Genomic DNA, 18,698 nt, shown 5'->3' with positions numbered 1-18,698 from the left:
TATCTGTGAAACTACACCACATCTGTCTGCCGATGTAAGAAGGCTACAAACCATTGTTTTCGTTGTATAGCAATAAGGAATGTTACAAAGGAATTAGTCAACATAAATAAGACTCTTTGTTTAAAAAGTACAAAAATATTTAACTCAAGAGCTTCTGATCTTACAAAGAGCAATGCATGCTAATGTCACAGGGAAAAAAGAGCTCACATTCAGAGATTTTTCTCTATTTTGCATCTCTTCAAGGCTTCACATAAATGCAGTCATGACTCTTCTGCTAGTGGTTTTGAATAAAAAGAATGGCTTAGTTTTTTGAAGGTACCTATGGATTATTTTAAAATGTTTGCTGAAAAAATAGACATAAATCGTATACATTTCATTAAGCAATACTTCTCTGGACTATTAATGGTCCCAACATGCTATTGAATACATCCTGATTACTTAAAAGCTGCAAGGCTTAGTCACCTTGAAAGGATGCTGCTTTTTTTTTTCTTTGTAAATCTTCAAATACTTTAAGGAAAAAAGAGAACGGCAAAATATCAGTTAGATGTATTTATAGCTTTAAAAATATTGTAACAGGGTCTGAATCAAACTTTAGTAAAACCTCTTTGGGTTATATCTGAGAAGCTTTTATTGAAGACTTTGTATAAAATTGTGTTTTTGACAGTTTTAAATTATAGGCTAACTAGCCTGGAGAAAAAGGATAGTGTCTTTCTGTTCTTTCATAGGAAATGTTGAATCAGACCCCTACTGGGAAAAGAAATTTAATGCATATCTCACTATCTTACTGTCCATGAATATAATAGAAGTGAATTCAAAATGTAGTTTTATTTTTGCAAATGGGATGAGTCGATAGATGCACCTCATATTTTTGAACACCTAGGGTTCAACAAATTTACTGGTGGTGCTCTTGCATTTTAACAAAATTTATTCTTGAGTAGAAGGGGGCACAGAACACTGGATTCTTATTCAAGCATTCTATCGAGCTCTGCATTCATGGCTGTGTCTAAAGGGCATGTCAGCCTTTGATTCTCTCTGAGAGGTAATTATCCTTTTCCTGTCACGGAACAACAAATGATAGCTAACTACAGAGGCACATTTGCAGTAGTCACATTCATCAACTGCAGAAAAAAAATTCAATTTAATTGTGCAACACAGCTGCACATAGGCTTTTTGAGCATTTCTGTTGTTCTCCCTGTCTTGCTATTCCTCCCTCCAGATCTATTTTTTAAACTTTTTTTCTAGTTATTTTTTTCCCCCTTTTTGTCTCTTCTTCCATTTTTACTCTCTGTACTTTCTTGTTAAAGTAATTTTCCTTTGTGGCTCTCATTCTTTTTTCCCCATTGAAGGCTATGAATGTAGAAAATTATCACAATTACTCATATAATTGAGCCTCTTTGTAGCAAGTGCAACTCCAGTAGCCTTTCTCCATCATGAAAATGGTTTCATTATAGGGTTTTTCATATTCTCTGACACCATCTACACAGAGGAACAGGCGTGCAGATGAGATGTACTAGGAACAGGGTAGATCAGTAAGGTCACAGTAGGAATAATTAGCTCTGCTATGGAAAGAGCATCTAGGCCTTTTACTGCTACATAAATGTACTGTCCGTGGCTTTTAGTCACAAAAAAACTTACTAACAAATGGAGCTCCCGCCTACTACTTTGAAAAAAAGATTTGTATCAACACTACAATTTTCCATCATTAAGACTAATAACACAGAGCCTAGTATACATCAAGGGGAATAAAAAGAAAAATCTCACATTCAAGTGGCGGCTGGGTGCTGACCTTTGTTCCCTTTTTTTGTGTTCAACTTAACTCTTTACAAAAAAGAGCCACACGCCACACCAACATACAGGTGAACTCCAGCTAGTGCTAGCAAAGCATGGCATTCAATTGGAAAATCTGATAAATCTCCATGCAGGATAATGCATTTCATTACAGATTCACTACATTAATTCTAGCTGTATTAAAAAAAAAAAAAAAAAAGAGAGAGACGAAAAAGAACAGAAATGAATGTGACATTGGATTTTTGCTGTGTTGGTACGGAGGTCAGTTTACTTGCAAAGTGTAAATATATATTCAGCGCCCCCTTTGAAAAGCAGATTAATCAAAGCTAGTGGCTGTTCAAAACTATATATGAAACAGCAGGTCATTAACTTTATTTCTCAAGATTTTATTGTGTCGACGATTTAAATGTGCTGATTTATTTAGAACTACTTTGACACTGCCTCCCCTGAAAGATTGCCTTGGTTTGCTGAAGCTATGTGTTTCTGGTTATTCATCATTTGATATTTGCATGCAGACAGACATATATAATACAAACAGACATCAAAATCCTGTGTTTCAGGAGAGTTAGATATAAACACCTGAGAACAAGCACCTATGAGCTGAAAACATTTAGGCCTGTCAGAATGGAAACGTGTCTAGGTATCTTCCATCAGTATTTCTATAAAGGTGCTTGAGGGATATGCAGAACCTATCTTAGGCACAAATATTCAGAATATTTCCTTTCTACAATGGTTTTGGGAACAATTGTATCGCAGAGGTAAGTTTGCATTCAGTGTTCTGACATAGTGTTTGTTGTGGAAGCTCGATAGCCGACACTGAGTATTTCATGGACAACAGTTCCTTCTCCCATCAGCTGCAAGTTGCAAATACAAGATTGCATGGATTCATGAGTTTCCTAGCTTAGAAAAATTCGAATCTTTGCTAACCTGTTCTTATTGAAGGTAGCGGCAAAACTGTTGGTCAGCTCCAGTGGAGACAGAATTGGGCCCTATGTTCCATTTTCTTCTGCCATTTCTGACACTTCTCTCTCAGACAGAAACAAATCTAGTTTGAAGTCTACTTTTTAAACAGTGAGTTTAGGGATGTAGAAATGTTGTGAGTGTGGAGAGCTAAAAAACGTAAATGTGATATTATTAAATAAACCAATTTCCAACTCCTAGGAAAAATAGTAGTGATGAAATTAATAAATGGTTTAAAATGTTTAACTCATAAGTATATGTTTTGATATTAATTTAGAACAATATAAAGCAGATTTTTAAAAAAATCTGTTTCTATCAGATTATGCACATTTAAACAATAAGTGGCTCAGGCAAAATAAGTCATTTTAATGTCATCTGTGATAGATTTTCCTTGACAGCTACTGTAAATTACAATTACACTGCTTCTCTCTGCACTTGAAAGTAAGCATTGCAATAAATTATCTTTTATTTCAATCCATCATGTCTGCTTTCAGAAACAGAGAACCTCAAATAAAAGTTCAGCACTATTGTAAGAAAAATACAGTAATTTGTGTTCCAGTTTGAAACTAAAATGTACCTTTCTTTCAAAAAACAATTGTTGGCTTTCAAAAATATTACTAATTATACCTCAACATTTATTGTCATTATAGGGAATCCCTGAACTTGTGCATTCCCTCAGTCTAGGATTGCTATTTAAGAAAAAAATACTTTAATATTTTCCCAGTAGAATTTTGTAATTTCTCAAATTAGACAATATGCTACTATTCAAAATATTTTTACCACGAGCAAATCTAGTTTAGGCTGATGCTGTTTTCAATAATTTAAAAAAAAAAAGAAAATTTTTAAAAAGGCAAATATGCCATTCAGTGTGATTTTGCTAACAATGTATCTAAGAAAAACATTGTTAGTTCTAATTTTAAAAAAAAGGCATTCATACAGATCCCCAAGTGACAGAACAATTATCATAGATCTGTTATGGCTTTCAATGCTTCCTGAGCTTGTTCACTGCCCAGAAGTGTGAGACAGATTTGTGTAGCAACGTCAGCCGTTCACGTCATGCTGCTGTGTGAGACCACTGTTGATAAAGTTTTATCCCTGGGGAGAGAAGCCGGCGCTGGGGGAAAGTGTCCCCAGCTGGGAATCGGTTCATGGGGCTGTTCAGCGATCAGCGGTCTGTGCCATCTTCGCTCATCAGCCAAATTCTTCCTGTTTGCCACCACGAGCCCAGACAGGCAGTTGCTACCAATGCTGAAAATGGAATTTGTTTCACGTTGTTTCTTCAGTAAGGGCTTAGAATACTGGAACAGAGATGCTTTGAGGAAAAAGTGACAAAATTTGGTAAAAAGAAAATGCAAGTTGTGGGGATTTTTTTTTTTTTTAAGTGAGTTCCAGTCTAAGACTGAGTGGCTGTTTTTTCCTCTGGAGCTGGGATGCCTGTTAGCCCGTAGACTCTCCTAGAGGCTGCCTGCACAGGGCCAGCCCCCGATGGAAATTCTTTTAACCTGCTTCTCAGCTCCTTAGCAGGAGGAATTTATCCCATTCACCCAAGAACTCCTTTCAGGGAAGTCTCCAGAGTATCGGGGAGAGCTTTGTAGAAAGTTGGTCGTGCTGTTGCTGCTTTGTTGCGGTTTCCCTGTTAGGCTGCTCGCGGGACAGCAATACGTGACTCCACGCTCATCCCTCCTGTCACAGAATGGGCTGTTGTCTGGCAACACGGTAAGAGGATGCTCAGGAGGGAACTGACACCCAACTCTCCCGTCTCTGTCCACTCTCAGAAGCATGATGCCACCACAGGAGAGGTTCTGCCTATGGGTTTAGGTGGACAGCCTGACCCTCAGTGATGATCCTTTACCACCTGGGCTGCTGCTGGTCCATCGTGACGCCAGATGCTTTGCCTGGCTTTGCCATCTGCAAAAGAGGAGAAGCGCAGCAGGTACTCTTGACTCCACAGCCACTGGGCTGGAACATGTGGCAGCAAAACATAAAATCAAGTACTGGGCTCATTAAATTACTATGCTTTTAATCCCACCCAATTCACCTCTGCCCAAGCATGCAGCATGGCTCAAAGAATAAAATGTGTGATGATAAATGTTGTCAATGGATATTTTTGACAACGATTATTCTGAAGAATCTTTCCTTTTTTTTGATGCTGTTAGTGCAGCATGCACCGATGGGGCTCTGCTGCCCCAGCCTTTGCTCTGGAAGTGATTCGGCTGGGGACGGCCCTGCGGGCAAGGGGAACTGGCAGGCTGGCACATCCCCGCAGTGGTGCAGCTCTCCTTCCCCATGGCAGATGCCAGGCAGCCCAGCTCAGCCGTGCCGACTCCTGCCTCCCACCTTCACTGCTTTCCCACTTGCAATCAGGGCTCCTCCAGCTGCCTGATCGTACACTGCCTGTCTGCAAGGAGCAGTGCATGGAGCTGGGGCTGCGATGTTGTCAGGTTGCCTTCCAGGGAAAGCTGGAGAGAAAGGCCACAGCTGACAGATCCTGGGCTGGGCAATGAGACAGCCAGACCAAAATGTTGAGCTGTTTTCAGCAGCAAATGTCAAACTTCTGCAAAAATGCTCCCCTCCATGGCATCCCAATTTTTTTATCAGATTCCACATCCTGGGAATCCTGGAGGCTGGAGAGGCTGACCAAGATCAACACTTCAATTCACTCTTCTCAGAGCTGCTTCAAAGTCTTCAATGCCAGCATTTACAGCCAACGTGCAGATGTACATTTACAGGATTAGCTTTGCAAGTTTTAGCTGGGGTTAGTAGCTTTCTTTTTTATGAAAGCTGGGTGTTTTACCATAACTACACAAGGATGTAAGAACTCAGTAGGATTTTTTAAATACTCCAAAGCAAAGCTAGTAGTTGTGGAGTGCAATTCCCCGTAAGGTGCTTCTGAAGCACATGCAAATAGTAAAACCAGATTGGACATGGCTGAGTTTCATACCTGCAGTTTATTTTCTCCACAGGTTTTCTGTGTGTCACTTCAGGTTTGTTGACCACAGTACATTTTATGTAAAGGATACCCAAGGTCTCTACGTGGACATTATTAAGTGGGAAAGGGGGGGGAATGGGCACCTGTCAGAGCAGATGTCAAAGCCCTGTGAGCTCCGAGATCCCCTATTTTGATCACAGACAGTAACCACTGAAGTACTGATGCCAACAGAGTTGTTTTCAAGCTGTTTGGCAAGAAAGTGGCAGAATTCACCATTGAAATGCATGAGAAGCACTTCTTTCACCGCCTGAGGATGGGATGCTGTCTTAACACTCCCTCCTGTGTGCCCAGTGCCCAGCATGCAGCTGCTGCTGCCACCATCCTTGTCACCAGCTGGGTGCTGGGGCGAGAGCTTCCCCTGCCCACAGGAGAGTGTGAAGCCATTGTGCTCAGAATAGCTGCACAGAGAAAAAGTTTTCTGGCTCGCTACAGAAGATGGATTGGTGGGTGAGGGGAAAATCCTGTAATAATACAAAACATCTCAAAAAATGACCCTGCTGTTTCAGTGGTCAGGGGTACCATGAATAGTCAGTGCGATTGTTTATGCTTTTACAAAAAGACTTGCAGAAGAAGGTGAAAGAAAAGCTTATCACATGTTGCATGGATGACTTCTCCCATCTCTCTTCAGAGAATTGCTTCACCCATATGGGAATAATTATCTGCATTGCTCTGGGCTTGGTCACCAGAGACCTTCCGTTTTGTTCTGTGTTTCTGAGTAATCTGGCTTTCCAACTCCTCACCGTTTCCCGTGCTTCTTCCTTGGCTTTCAGCATCGTCATAGCCAGTGGGCTGAGTCTCTGACCCAGATGTGGATGACATGATAGAAAGGCATGGGAGCAGATCTTTTCCGTTGCTAGTAGGACTTTTCACTGCGTAAACCTTCATGACATTTTTCTGCATAAATTATGTATGAGGTAAAAACCTGGACTTTGAATGCAACAAAATGAAGCACAACTTCTAGCCCTGTCAGTAACCCTCTTTGCCAGTACTTAGGAGTTTGGGGGCAGCTAAACTTGAAATTTCCATTCTTCTCCAGAGTTAATGAAAGAAATGTGATGAGTCTTGTATCAGGGAGATGCGTGGGTAAAAGCTAATATACGAATCCTGTTAAAATGTGCTCTTAAGGTCTGAATACTGCAGTGTTATTAACCATTGACCCAGCTCTCCTCTCTCATTGCTGTTTTGCTGCGGTGGAGCACCATGTCCCTCAATTGCAGTGGCATGGCATTCTGGGACAGTGACCAATGGGCACTGGAGCGACCACCACAGGGTCTGTGCAAAGGGCTTACTGTGTACAGCAAGCTGACACCGCTTTGCACCTCAATAAGAGCCTTCTCATGGGGTTTAACATGCTTTAATTTCTGTGAGAACTTACACCTCTATTTGAGTTTCTTAACTTTCCTGCTTTTCTGCCTGCAGTTAGACTCTGATAAAGTATTTGTTAGGGTGTAAATATAGGCAAAGCCGAAGTTTTTAAGTGCCTACCTTGATTCAAAACAAACAAATGACTCTTTTAATGTTGTACGCGAAATCATTTTTTAGGGATTGGGATAGGGCTTTGCTTTCCCGACATGAGTAGGGATCAGTGCCGGGTTGTGTTCCTGCAGGCAGCTCTCAGAGACACTTCTCCCTGAGGCAGGCCATGAAGGACAGGACAGGTCTCCCAGGCAGAACTGAAATGCCATCATGCTTATAATTTGGTTTTGCCACTGCGGTGATACATTCATTAGAATTACATTGTTAATTAGCGTGAACAGATTTGCTGGGCTTGCACTACATTTTTATATTGAATGTTTGTAGTTTTTCAAAAGGGAAGCTTCTTAACTCTCCCCATCAGCAGCAGGACCCTCTTCTCCTGCAGAGAGCCTGGTGCAGGCAGTGGGTACAAGGCCCAGCATGGCCTCTGCACTTAGGGAGGGCTCAGCAAAGGCCGCAGGCTGGTGGCGTGCTGGGGCTTCGGCTATGCGACTTGGCTGTCAGTGTTACAATGAGTTCCCAGTGAGCTCATGGAAAAGATTACTGGACAGGGAAACAACATGCTGCCATCTCGCCTAGACATCGAGGCTGGCAGAGGAGCTACCAGCCTCTGCTGGCGGGTGTGTTAACTCTGAAACCTAACAATGGCTCACCAGTGCTAGGTCTGATGGCTGCGGTCACTCGGAGCAGACACCAAGCCGTGACCTAGCGCTGGGGTGGAGGCGAGAGCTTGCGGGATTGAGGTGATGTGGCTGCCAGCAGCAGTGTGGTGGCAGGGGCCAGGACGGGTGCCAGCTGGCAGCGGCAGTGGTCGCGGCATGCTCCCTCACAGTGTCCTCTTTGCCCCACAGCTCTGTGGCGCGGCGGGGCGGCTTCCAGGTCTGCCCGTCCTTCGTTGGCCACGGCATTGGGTCGTACTTCCACGGGCACCCCGAGGTGTGGCACCACGGTAAGCGGGACCCGCCCCCCCCGCACCGGCTCCGCCGCCGGCGAGGAAACGACGCTGTGAAGCTGGCGGGCAGCCCCGGCCTCGCTTTCTGAGCGTCGCGTGGGTATTTTAGAGGACGAATCGCTCGTTTAACATTGGCGTTGGGGCAGCTGGGCCCCGCGGGCCGCCTCCCCCGCCCCGCTCCGGCAGGCGGCCGCTGTGTGCCGCGTCCCCGAACCCCGGTACCCCGCACTCCCGCATCCCGCCCGAACCACGCCGGCAAAGCTTGTCAGGGGGCAAAGAAAAACCACTGCGGAAACGTTAAAGCCCTCGGACCCGGCCAGGAAGGAGCCGCCGTCGGGGCGGTCCCTCTGCGGCCAGGGTGGGATCACTTTCGGCGGGTGCTCCGGTTCATAGCGGGGACCGGCGGGCACGGGACCTGCGAGCCAAAAAGGGGCTTAAACCGAGTGCTGGTTGCGTTTACTCGAAAGAAAAAAAAAAAAGCCTCAACGGCCATAAACGCGTTTTTTATTTTCTTTTGTAGCCAATGACAGTGATTTGTTAATGGAAGAAGGAATGGCGTTCACAATAGGTTAGTAACTCTCTGGTATGGTTTTCTTTAAAAATGCACACACAGAGCAGCACAGATCCGTACCATTTCTATACTGGGATATAGAAATATGCGTGCAGATATGGGGATGTCGGCAACGCTGACCCCTTAGGAAGCAGATTAAAATATCTTTAAAAAAATAAAATTAAAAAACATTTTAAAACGCATTTAGGAACCAATTGGGTGAAATAGATTCCAAATCGTAAGATTTGGAAAATGAAACGTTTATTATAAATGTTATTAAATGACATATTTTATGCATATTTTGGCAAGGCGGGGGCTCAGCCGGCATACTTGGGCTGTGGAGGATGAGCAGGACGCGATGGTGTCCCCAAAGCCGCGGTTCACCAGCGAGCTGCCTGGTGGCTCTGATGTCATTCGCTGCTGCCAGAGCTGCTGCTGGGGCTCGGGGACTGCGGCGCCGGGAACCAGTGAGAGCCTCGCCCCGCAGCCGGGACGTGCCACATACCAATCATGGAGATGCTAGGGGAAAAGCCCTCTGTCTCACTGTGGGACTAAATGGCGCGGCAATTAGAGGGAAATAAGAAAATTGTTGTTTTGCTGATTTAATGAACATTTTAAGCCTGTTAAAAAAAAATCAAATATTTAAAACTATCTGCTGTTTGTAAGTGTGGTTGGTGCTTTGGTTATTATCCACGGGGTCTTAATTAATGCTTGATTAAAATTCCCTGCTTTTACAAAAGAGGAATGGGCAACTTCCTACCTTGGTATTTCGTCTTCCTCTTTCGTTCACATTTTAGTGTTGCAAGAGAGTACAGGTCCAGAGAGGACAGGGCCTGTGTGGAAGGGGAGCTACCTGCTGGGACACCCTCCCCTCTCTTGCTTGCTTCACAGTGCACACAGGAGTGCAACTAACTTTAGAAAACATGTTGGTTTTCTTGTTGCAGAGCCAATAATAATGGAAGGATCCCCTGAATTTAAAATTCTGAAGGATAAATGGACTGCAATTTCCGTAGACAATAAAAGGTGCCTGATTTAATTTTTTTTGAGGGGGGAGGTTCTATGCCATAGAACTGAGCACTCACAGGAAAAAAAAAAAGGCGACTTTTACGGGTGTGGCAGATGCGTTTGCCCCCTAATAACTGCTAAATGTGCATTTATTTCAGATCGGCACAGTTTGAACATACCATTGTGATTACCTCAGAGGGAGCAGAAATCCTCTCCAAACTGGTGGAAGAAGCCTAAAGATGGAGCAAGGAGTGGAGGAAAGCGCTGTGCTTCTGAGATTTCCAGTTTCACTCGGGACAGAGAAAAGGTTTCTGTAATTTCTGTGGGGAATAGGTGCTGCGTAAGTCGCTGCAGGGGACAGAAAAAGCAGCTTGAGGGGTCAGCTCTGGACATAGTCTTTTGTATGTGTTACCTGGTGAGTATTTAATAAAAGTCGCTTGGCTTATTTGTGACCCTGGAAGCAGCCATGCACAGCCTACGAGTGCAAAGGGTTTAGGTTATTTGGGGTGAGGAGCAGAAAGCCGGTCCCATCTCTTTCAAATCCTCTACGGGACAAATACCTATCGGATGACGCAGTCTTGGTGCAGCTGAGAGGACAGGGGAACATCGCCTTTTCCCTTTATAGCTGAGCTATGGAGTCAATTCGTCTTCACTGCGATTAGCACAATGCTGTTTCCCAGGCTGTAACTTCTGCTAGGATGGAAAAAAGTTTCCCGAAGGTGGAAGGCAGAGGCAGCCCCCTCTTCCCTCGCAGGCATGCCAGCAGCTCTCCCCCTTCCTGCCTCGGCTAATTTCTCTTTGCACAGCACAAAAAGTGATTAAAAATGAGATGCAAAGCGCGCTTCTCTGGAGATCAATAATTGCCCTGCTTCAAGAATTAGTCGGTTTGGGGTAATCATTGCTCTGCGGTGCCCACGGTAGTTAAAGGAAAGGCACTCCACAGTTTAAGCGTTTAATAGAAACGGAGGAGTTTGCAGTCAAGGGGGTGAGCCCCGGCTCCTGCCCGAACTTTGGAGCTGATGGTCCTCATGAGCTGTGCGTCCCGCTCGGCCCCGCGGTCGCAGCGGTCCCGTCCCGGGCCTGCCGGGCTGGCAGGTTTCATTTGCAATTAGGCTGTTGCTGACTGCCCCGGCGTGCCGGTCGGGTCTGGCCTAGGTACTTGGAAGCTACCGGAGCAGGACCTGGTCCTGTGAAACGCGGGGTAGCCTTGGAGATAAGCAAGTGACATCCAGAAGTGCCCCAGAACCGCAGCAGCAGCGGTGCGGTTTTCATACAAATAATTTGCCCGTAATTGTAGGCAGATGTGGTCCTGTGCCGAGGGCTGGCTGCGCTTGCTGGCGGCCGGGGCTGCTCAGCACTGGCTCCCTCAGCGGTTCAGGGCAGAAGTAAGCCGCTTTCTTACAGCTTTACTCTGCTGTTTGTTTTCACTTGAGTACATCGAGCTGTCAGCTCTAATAGTTTCTAACAGCATCTTTTCAAAAAGCAGGACCCCCCCAGAACACGGCTAACACCGCGGGGCAGCCGCTCAGCTCCGTCCTCCCCGAGAGGAGCTTGGAAGGCCTTAAAACCTGTAAAAACAAGCGGGGCAGCCGACAGGTTTACAAATACAGAGAGGTTTAATAGGGCGCCGCGGGAGGCGAGGGACACCCAGCGCTGCCCGCGGGGGGGGATATATTTTGTTGCCAGACACCCACCGCCCGGCCGCGCTGCCCCCTCCGAGGGACGCTGGGGCAGCCGGGGTCCCGCGCGTCCCGGGGACACACCAGGGGCGCGTCCCGGCGGGTTTGGCCTCGCCGGGAGCCCCTGGGTGGCACAGCTGGTGCTAAACTGCTCCCGTCCCCTGCCCCTCCGTCCCGCCGCCTCCGCCTCCCGTCCCGCGATTACCGCGGCGCGGGGTGAGGCGGGAACGGGGCAGCCAGGGACAGGGAACCCCCCCCGCAGCCCGGTGCAAGCGGGCTGCTGGCTCCTGGTAGACGCTGTTTGCTCTGAAGTCCCCCGCGCTAACTCTGATGGGATTGCGGGTTTTATCGGCCGCTGCGGAGCGGTGGCGGCCAGGCGCTGGCATTGATGGCGCACGTTTGTAATCCTAATTATGAACGAGGCGAAAGAGATGCCTTGGCTGTGAGGGGTCAGCCAACACCCCGCACAAGCCTGTCGCACAGGACGTGTTGCGGAGCAAGCAGGATGAGAGCACTGACGGGGCGCTCGTCCCCACGGTGTCGGGGCGTCCCGCGGCCACGGCCCCTCCGCGCCCGCCGAAGGCGCGCTGCCCGGGGCCGGCGTTGCACGGAGCGGCCGCGGCGTGTCCGCTCCGCAGGACGGGCGTGAGCAGAGCGTTTTGGTGGGGTCGACGGCACTGTGGTTCGCCTCGGGACTGCCTATGCCCGGCCAACCGAAGGAGGTGTCGGAAGACCCGGCGAGCGCGGAGCAGCCTCCCCTCCCCGCAGCCGCCGGGCTCGAGTCCACTGAAGGTGCTGGAGCTACCGGGGTGCCCCGACCCCTCCTCGGACCCGCTTCGGGTGGTCACTTACATCGCCAGGGGGGCAGAGCCGGCTGCTGGAGGAGTTCTTGCGGGTACACATCGCCACTGCCCCTTCCCGCGCCAAGCCGCGGCGATTTTGTGAAAATGAACTTTGCGCATCAGGAGAAAAAAAAAAAAAAAAGGGGGGGGGAGAGGAAGTAAAAGAGGCGTTAGGAAATGAGCAATTAAAACCGACAGAGCCACTAATGATAAAATTGAAAGAAGGAAAAAAAAAACCACACAGGCCAAGAGCGGAGAAGCTCGCTCTTGTCAGCTGGCACGGTCATTAACCGGTTGCTTCAGGGACCGTCGCTGCCCGGCGGGGCCGAGCACCGTGCGGGGGCTGCCCGGTGCTCCAGGCCCGCTGCCGGGGGTGCCAGCGGAAAAGACAAGTCGGATCTAATACTTCTAACGACAGCAGCGCTGCGATTTGTTTTGAATGTTCACTTTTATTAGTGTTCTCTCTTTGCCAAAATCCGCTTGATTACATAGATGTGGTGCCGCGATAACTGCACACCCTAGACAGCCTAGGTGTAACCGGGAAAGTTCAGCCCAGGCCAGATCAAATCCCAGGCTGTTTAATGCTGAAAGGCTGCATGTTGCTATTAGTGTTAAATATATGGCTAATTATGCGTATGAAAATTAAACATCAGTGTTATGCTAATGGGGCCGCCTTCAGCTGTGGATCAGAGCACTTGAGACTAGCATTTAATCAAATGAATCAGTAACTAATACATCTGCACGTGTGAACTTTCACAAGATCATTTTCCTGTTACAGTCACACCGCTGAATTATGAAAGAAATAATTATCAACACTTTCTAATTATCTAACAAAGTAATTTGGGATTCATCGTGGCTTTCTGGGGAGGATCTCCTAAGTCCCACCTCATTTACCGCTCACGCACGCGGAAGTTTTCATTTTAAGCTCAAATGCGCTGCTTGGCCCGTTCAGGGCGATTGTTGTTTCGCTGGGTTTTGGGTGGGTTTTTTTCAGCTTTTAAGAACAATAACGGTAATAACGAGGCGACGCGCTCCGGAGGTGCGGGCGGCGCTGGGACCCGCGAGCCAGAGCGGAGGGCCCCTGCGCGCCCGCGGAGTGTGCGCCACCGGCGGGCGGGGGCCGCCCGCTTTGTCTCCGGGTCCCGCCGCCGTCTGCCGGAGCGCGGTGCGGAGCAGGACACCCTAGCAGCCGCCCGGGCCCGCGGAACGCGGCTGCCGTCCCCTCCGCGCCGCCGCACGGCGACGGGCGGAGGAGAAGGGAAAAGGAGGCGCGCTGCCTCCTGCCGTGCCCCGGCTCGGCGCCCTCCGTGGCCGGCGGCGGGAGCGGACGGCCCGGGGTGAGAGCGGGGTCCGGGAGCGGTGCCGGAGAGCCGGCGGAGGGGAGGCCCTGAGAGGTGCCGCCGGTGCCGTCGGGGCGTGCGGCCGGCGCTCGGGGACGCGCGGCGCTGCCGGTCCGGCTCTCCGCGCTCACCGGGGTCCGGGCGAGCCCCGAGCTCCTTGGACCAATCCAAAGCGATTATGCAAGACGGCGGACCAATCAGCTCCGCCATCTTATGAATATTCATAGACTTGGCTGAGTCAAAGCTTTTAGGCGAGTTTGTGTAGATCTACAGCATCATGCTTAGACTTTTCAAAGAGACAAACTCCATTTTCTTATGAATGGAAAGTGAAAAACCCTGTTCCGCTTAAATTGGGTTCTTTCCTGTCCTGAGAAACACAACAGACCCCAAAAAGGCAAGCTGAAGAGAGAACACACACACAGACCAAGCGACAAGAAATGACCATGACTACCATGCCAGAGAGTCTAAATAGCCCCGTCTCAGGGAAGGCTGTTTTTATGGAGTTTGGGCCGCCCAGCCAGCAAATGTCTCCTTCTCCCATGTCCCACGGACACTATTCCATGCACTGTTTACACTCCGCGGGCCACTCTCAGCCTGACAGCTCGTACAGCACAGCTTCGTCCTTCTCCCGACCGCTGGGCTACCCCTATGTGAACTCGGTCAGCAGCCACTCGACCAACCCCTACATCAGTTCAGTGCAGTCCTACCCCAACAGCTCCAGCCTGACTCAGACCCGGTTAGAGGAGACAGGTAGGTGCACTCGGCTTTGGGGGGGGTAGGGAGGGAGGGAAGGCAAGAAGGGAGGGAGGGTGTTTGTATAAAAAAAAAATTCTATCGGGGGGAGAAAATTAAATTAAATTACAAAATATTAGTCAGGAGAGGCTGAGGATCACAGGGGAGCAGTCCACAGAGCACACAATGCCCGGCTGGAAAAGAAAGCAACCCAGATGTGCACGTATTAGTCTTCGTAATTATTTATTGCGTAGCGCTATAAACAATGTATGCAATTAAGGGTAATTAAACCTAAACTGCAGCCTGTAAAAATAGCAAACTTTCTCTGGGAAGAAGCCTGGGCTGCCATAATCGCCCGGAGCCTTTGTTAGCGTTACTCGAGCTTCACTTTTCTTCCTTCTCATTATTGTTATTGTTGATGTTGCTGCTGTTATTTTTACTATTGCTGCTGCTGTTGCTGTTACTGCTATTATTACTATCGCTGCTATTATTACTATCGCTGCTATTATTATTATTTATTCTGCATCGTTTGTGGTTTGTAGGGGCCGAATCGGAGAAAAGCACTGTGGTAGAAGGAGGGGAAGTTCGCTTTAATGGGAAAGGGAAAAAAATCCGCAAACCCAGGACTATTTATTCCAGTTTGCAGCTGCAGGCTTTGAACAGGAGGTTCCAGCAAACTCAGTACCTGGCTCTCCCCGAAAGAGCCGAGCTCGCAGCATCTCTGGGACTCACCCAGACTCAGGTACAGCTCTGACTGGGCCGGCCCCTCTCTCGTGTCCTCTCCTGTCCCCACCGTCGGCGTGGGAGATCCCACGCGTGATGCAGACGGGTCACAGCCGCGGGCAACGAGGCGGGCGGGGGGGGTCTCGCCGGGTGGTTTGGCAGAACAAAATGGCAACGGGCACAGCAGCCACGGAGGGATAAGGGGAAGAAGCTAGAGGGGCGCTGGGCGCGGGGGTGCGTCGTACCGCGGGGGGGAATGCTAGATCGTACCGGGATGCTGAGCCCTGCCCCGTTCCCGTTTGCAGGTGAAGATTTGGTTTCAGAACAAGCGCTCCAAGTTCAAGAAGTTGATGAAGCAAGGAGGGGCCGCCTTGGAGAGCAGCGCCTTGACCAACGGCAGGGCTCTCTCGGGCAGCTCGCCACCGGTGCCCCCGGTGTGGAATACCACCTCTGCCTCCGGTAAGGCCTCGTCGGGGACCCCGGGCACCTACATTCCCAGCTACACGTCGTGGTATCCTTCGGCCCACCAAGAAGCTATGCAGCAGCCGCAGCTCATGTGATTATACAACCGTTTTCCCCTGCCGCAAGCACTACCGGTCCCGAAAATAATTTAAATTATTGCGGAAAAAAAAAAGAAAAATAAAAGGAAAGGGGGGGGAGAAAGAAATAAAAGAGGGGGGAAAAAAAAGGAAAGAAAAAATAGGGGGAAGAGAGAGAGAGGGAAAACCACAAAAGAAACCCAAACAAACAAACAGGAGGTCTCTTGCCCACCCAGCCATTAGGACGCTGCACTGCAGCGCGGTGCAGGAGAGCACAGATGTGATGCGGGCCGGTTCCCAGCGCTGACAGCTGACGGAGCGGCCCCGAGCACCGCACAACAGCCTGGGAGCAGAGCGAGCGCCGGCCGCGGCTTTGTGGGACAATCAGAAAAAGATGTTGGGGGGAGGGAAGCCCTCCTCTCTGTCCTGTCTGTCTGTCTGTGTCTGTTGAAATGTAGGTCATTTATTTACTACCCCGATCTGACGGTCTCTTCAATTGCAAGGGGGAAGGAAGCCGTACGATTTCCAACTTCTTTCCCTCGACATTTTCTGTACCTTTCACCTTCCATCTGTACATTTTTTTGTTGTTGTTAAAAGGGGAAGACAGGGGTTTTATTTATTAACTTAAATTACCACTATGAGAATGCTAGAAACAAACGGACAATCCGGCTTGCTGAGTGCACTGCTCGGACGCACAGTTTACTTTGAAAAAAAACACACACGATGTGTGTGTGTGTCCCCCGCCCCAGCTCCCAAATAAATCACTACAAGAGAAGGATGCGATTTTTAACTTTTACAATAACATTTATACTTCACTGGTGTGGAGAGGTTTGGTCCGAACGATTTGCATTTCTCGCGTATTTAACAAATGAAATAAATGCACATTGTTCGGTACTCTGAAGTGGAATCGCAGCAGCTGCCGAGCGCTTTGCTGAGGTGAAGCGAAGTGCGGAGGACGGATCGAGAGCCCCGAGGGCGGCGGAGGCGGCGGGGAGGGACCCGCCGGGCGGGCGGATGCACCCGCGCAGCGCCGCGCAGCCCCGGCGAGGCTTCCCTGCGGAAAGCCGGCCCGAAGTCGAAATGCACAAACCGACGTGCAGGAGCTACTCGCTGTACATATTTTATTCTTTATTATTATTATTATTATTATTGTTCTGTAAACATGTTGCACAAATTTAGCTTTTTTTAATAATAATAATAATTATTATTATTATTTCCGTTCTGTTTCGTGTGGCTGTAAAACATGATGCTTTGTGTACTGAGATCTCGACATTTTACTTGTGAAACTCGGAAGATGTGATAAACTGAGCTCGGCTGTGTTTAGTGTTCTATATGTCAAAATTTAGTTTTATATTGAGAATGTTAACTTATTGCTTTGTATCTGGGGAAGGAGGAAAAAAAAAAAAAAAAACAAACCACGAACAAAACACCACCACCACACAAATCTTTGTACATAAGTTATAAAGTTTCTTTGAGACAGTAAAATTATGGTTTGGAAAAGAAACACGCGTGTTCCCTGTCTGGCAGCGCGGCCGGGAGCGGGGCTCCGTGCTCCGCGGCGGGATGGCTGCGGCCGTAACCGGGAGGCGAGCCGGGGGCAGGGGAGCGGTGCGGCCCGAGGCGTGCAGCCGGTCCCCGGGTGCGCCCGGGCGGGCCCGACCAGGCGGCGGCGGACGCCGCGATGGACCGCGGGACGCTCCGCGGAGGGATGGCCCGGGCGGCACCCGGGACCAGCTCGTGGGCCGGGAAGGAGATCGAGCGGGCCGGGACAGCCCCGGTTCCCGACCCGACAGCCAGTCCAGAGCCCTGGGCCGTGCATCCCCTCAGCGCTGAGCCCCGTGCCGCCCCGGCTTTGCCAGCAGCGGGTTCGGCTGTGCCCGCTCCCCCGGGGTGGCTCTGCGCCGAGCACAGCCCGCAGCACTTCCCGCAGAGCGGAGGGGAGCCCGGAGCGGTTGGGCTCGGTTGGCTGACCGTGCGCGGCTCTGCGCGCAGGTTCCCCGGTGGGAGCGGGTGTCCCGCCCCGCGGGGTCAGTGCTCACCCTCACGGAGATACGCACCCCCTCCCCAGTGCGCGGGGCCGGCGCGCAGCCGATGGGCGGCAGCGCAGCACCCGTCCGGGCGCACGGCGCGGGTGTCCGCGGCGGCGCACCCAGGGCGGCCCGCCGGGGTGCTGGATCCGGCCCGGAAAATACTTCCCAGCTCTGTATTTCCCGCGGTGCCACGGCCCGAGTCCGGTCCCGAGCAGCCCGAACCCCCGAGCGGAGCGGGACCGGCGCAGCTCCGGCGGCGGCTGCAGCCGGAGGCCAAACGCTTTTGACCGGACAGGAATGGGGTGGTCAAGCAGCTTGGAGCGCTTTAAAGACATATGAACTTCTCCTAATTCAATAACGTCTTGCTAACCGTTCAAATAGAGAAATTATTAGTTTTATCTCAGCGAGGCGGTCTTGAGTTAGAGTCTATTATAATGGTACATTTGAAAATGTTAATCTCAATACAGGCCTAATTAATTCTGCCTTGTTGCTGACAAGTAGTTCATCAAATATCTGATTCGAAGATTTTCATAATGAGGATATTAATTAAACTATGAATAATCCAAAGGTGCTTATATTGAAACAATACCTCATTACAATGATTAAGTTCTGATTTCGAATATTATACCTTTAACAATTGTCACCCCGCAAACACAACCTTATGGATGAGTCTGTAAATGGCAAAATGTAATTTTGGGATATATTTTTTCCTTGTTGGGAAAAAAAAAAAAAAGTGCCCCTCATTTTCAAACACTTCTGAAATAGGTTACACACAGCTTAATGATGATCAAAATGACTCTTTTCTGCAAAAAAAGACCCCAAAGTGCGCGTACAGCTGCAAACCCAAGAGGGTCAGCATCATTTCACTGTATTCTCTTCTTGATTACAAGCCGAGCCCATCAAACACAACATAATTACAGTAATTTCAGGTTTATTTATTCTAATGCAGTTTCCCCATCTCTCTGGTAATTATGAGCAATTTTTTCGCCCAGGGAATCTTTTTGCATTAACAAAAGAGATAACGCACTGAAAGCCAAATTTGCTGTGCATTGAGAAAAGCGAAGAAAAAAAAATAAAATAGGTGCGAGCTGCC

At 49.0% G+C, this 18,698-nt stretch overlaps 2 protein-coding genes across 3 annotated transcripts in view; both read left to right on the top strand.

Annotated features, from left to right (window-relative positions):
• The window catches only part of METAP1D (methionyl aminopeptidase type 1D, mitochondrial), a 48,707-nt gene extending 38,179 nt beyond the window's left edge, over positions 1 to 10,528 (top strand). For both annotated transcript variants that reach the window (XM_065637303.1, XM_065637304.1), the window contains 4 exons: positions 8,065 to 8,162; positions 8,686 to 8,733; positions 9,660 to 9,738; positions 9,879 to 10,528. In XM_065637303.1, coding sequence (XP_065493375.1) covers positions 8,065 to 8,162; positions 8,686 to 8,733; positions 9,660 to 9,738; positions 9,879 to 9,957 — 304 coding nt within the window. In that variant the 3' untranslated portion in view covers positions 9,958 to 10,528. The remainder of the gene's footprint in view (positions 1 to 8,064; positions 8,163 to 8,685; positions 8,734 to 9,659; positions 9,739 to 9,878) is intronic.
• Positions 10,529 to 14,018: 3,490 nt separating this feature from the next.
• Positions 14,019 to 15,596, top strand: DLX1 (distal-less homeobox 1). The gene is made up of 3 exons (XM_065638091.1): positions 14,019 to 14,331; positions 14,856 to 15,055; positions 15,342 to 15,596. Exons 1-3 carry the CDS (start codon positions 14,019 to 14,021, stop codon positions 15,594 to 15,596), a joined length of 768 nt encoding a protein of 255 aa, XP_065494163.1.
• The last annotated feature ends 3,102 nt before the right edge of the window (positions 15,597 to 18,698 follow it).

This window comes from Caloenas nicobarica, chromosome 6, assembly GCF_036013445.1.
Source record: "Caloenas nicobarica isolate bCalNic1 chromosome 6, bCalNic1.hap1, whole genome shotgun sequence".
Taxonomy (NCBI): Eukaryota; Metazoa; Chordata; class Aves; order Columbiformes; family Columbidae; genus Caloenas; species Caloenas nicobarica.
The sequence above is the reverse complement of the archived record's forward strand: the minus strand, read 5'-3'. Positions and strand labels throughout refer to the sequence as shown.

What these genes read in the sequence shown, in the direction of transcription:
- DLX1 (XM_065638091.1), top strand. Translation starts at nt 14,019, where the DNA reads ATGACCATGACTACCATGCCAGAGAGTCTAAATAGCCCCGTCTCAGGG. An exon ending in GACCCGGTTAGAGGAGACAG is followed by an intron (nt 14,332 to 14,855) that starts GTAGGTGCACTC and finishes TGTGGTTTGTAG; the next exon opens with GGGCCGAATCGGAGAAAAGC. An exon ending in TGGGACTCACCCAGACTCAG is followed by an intron (nt 15,056 to 15,341) that starts GTACAGCTCTGA and finishes TCCCGTTTGCAG; the next exon opens with GTGAAGATTTGGTTTCAGAA.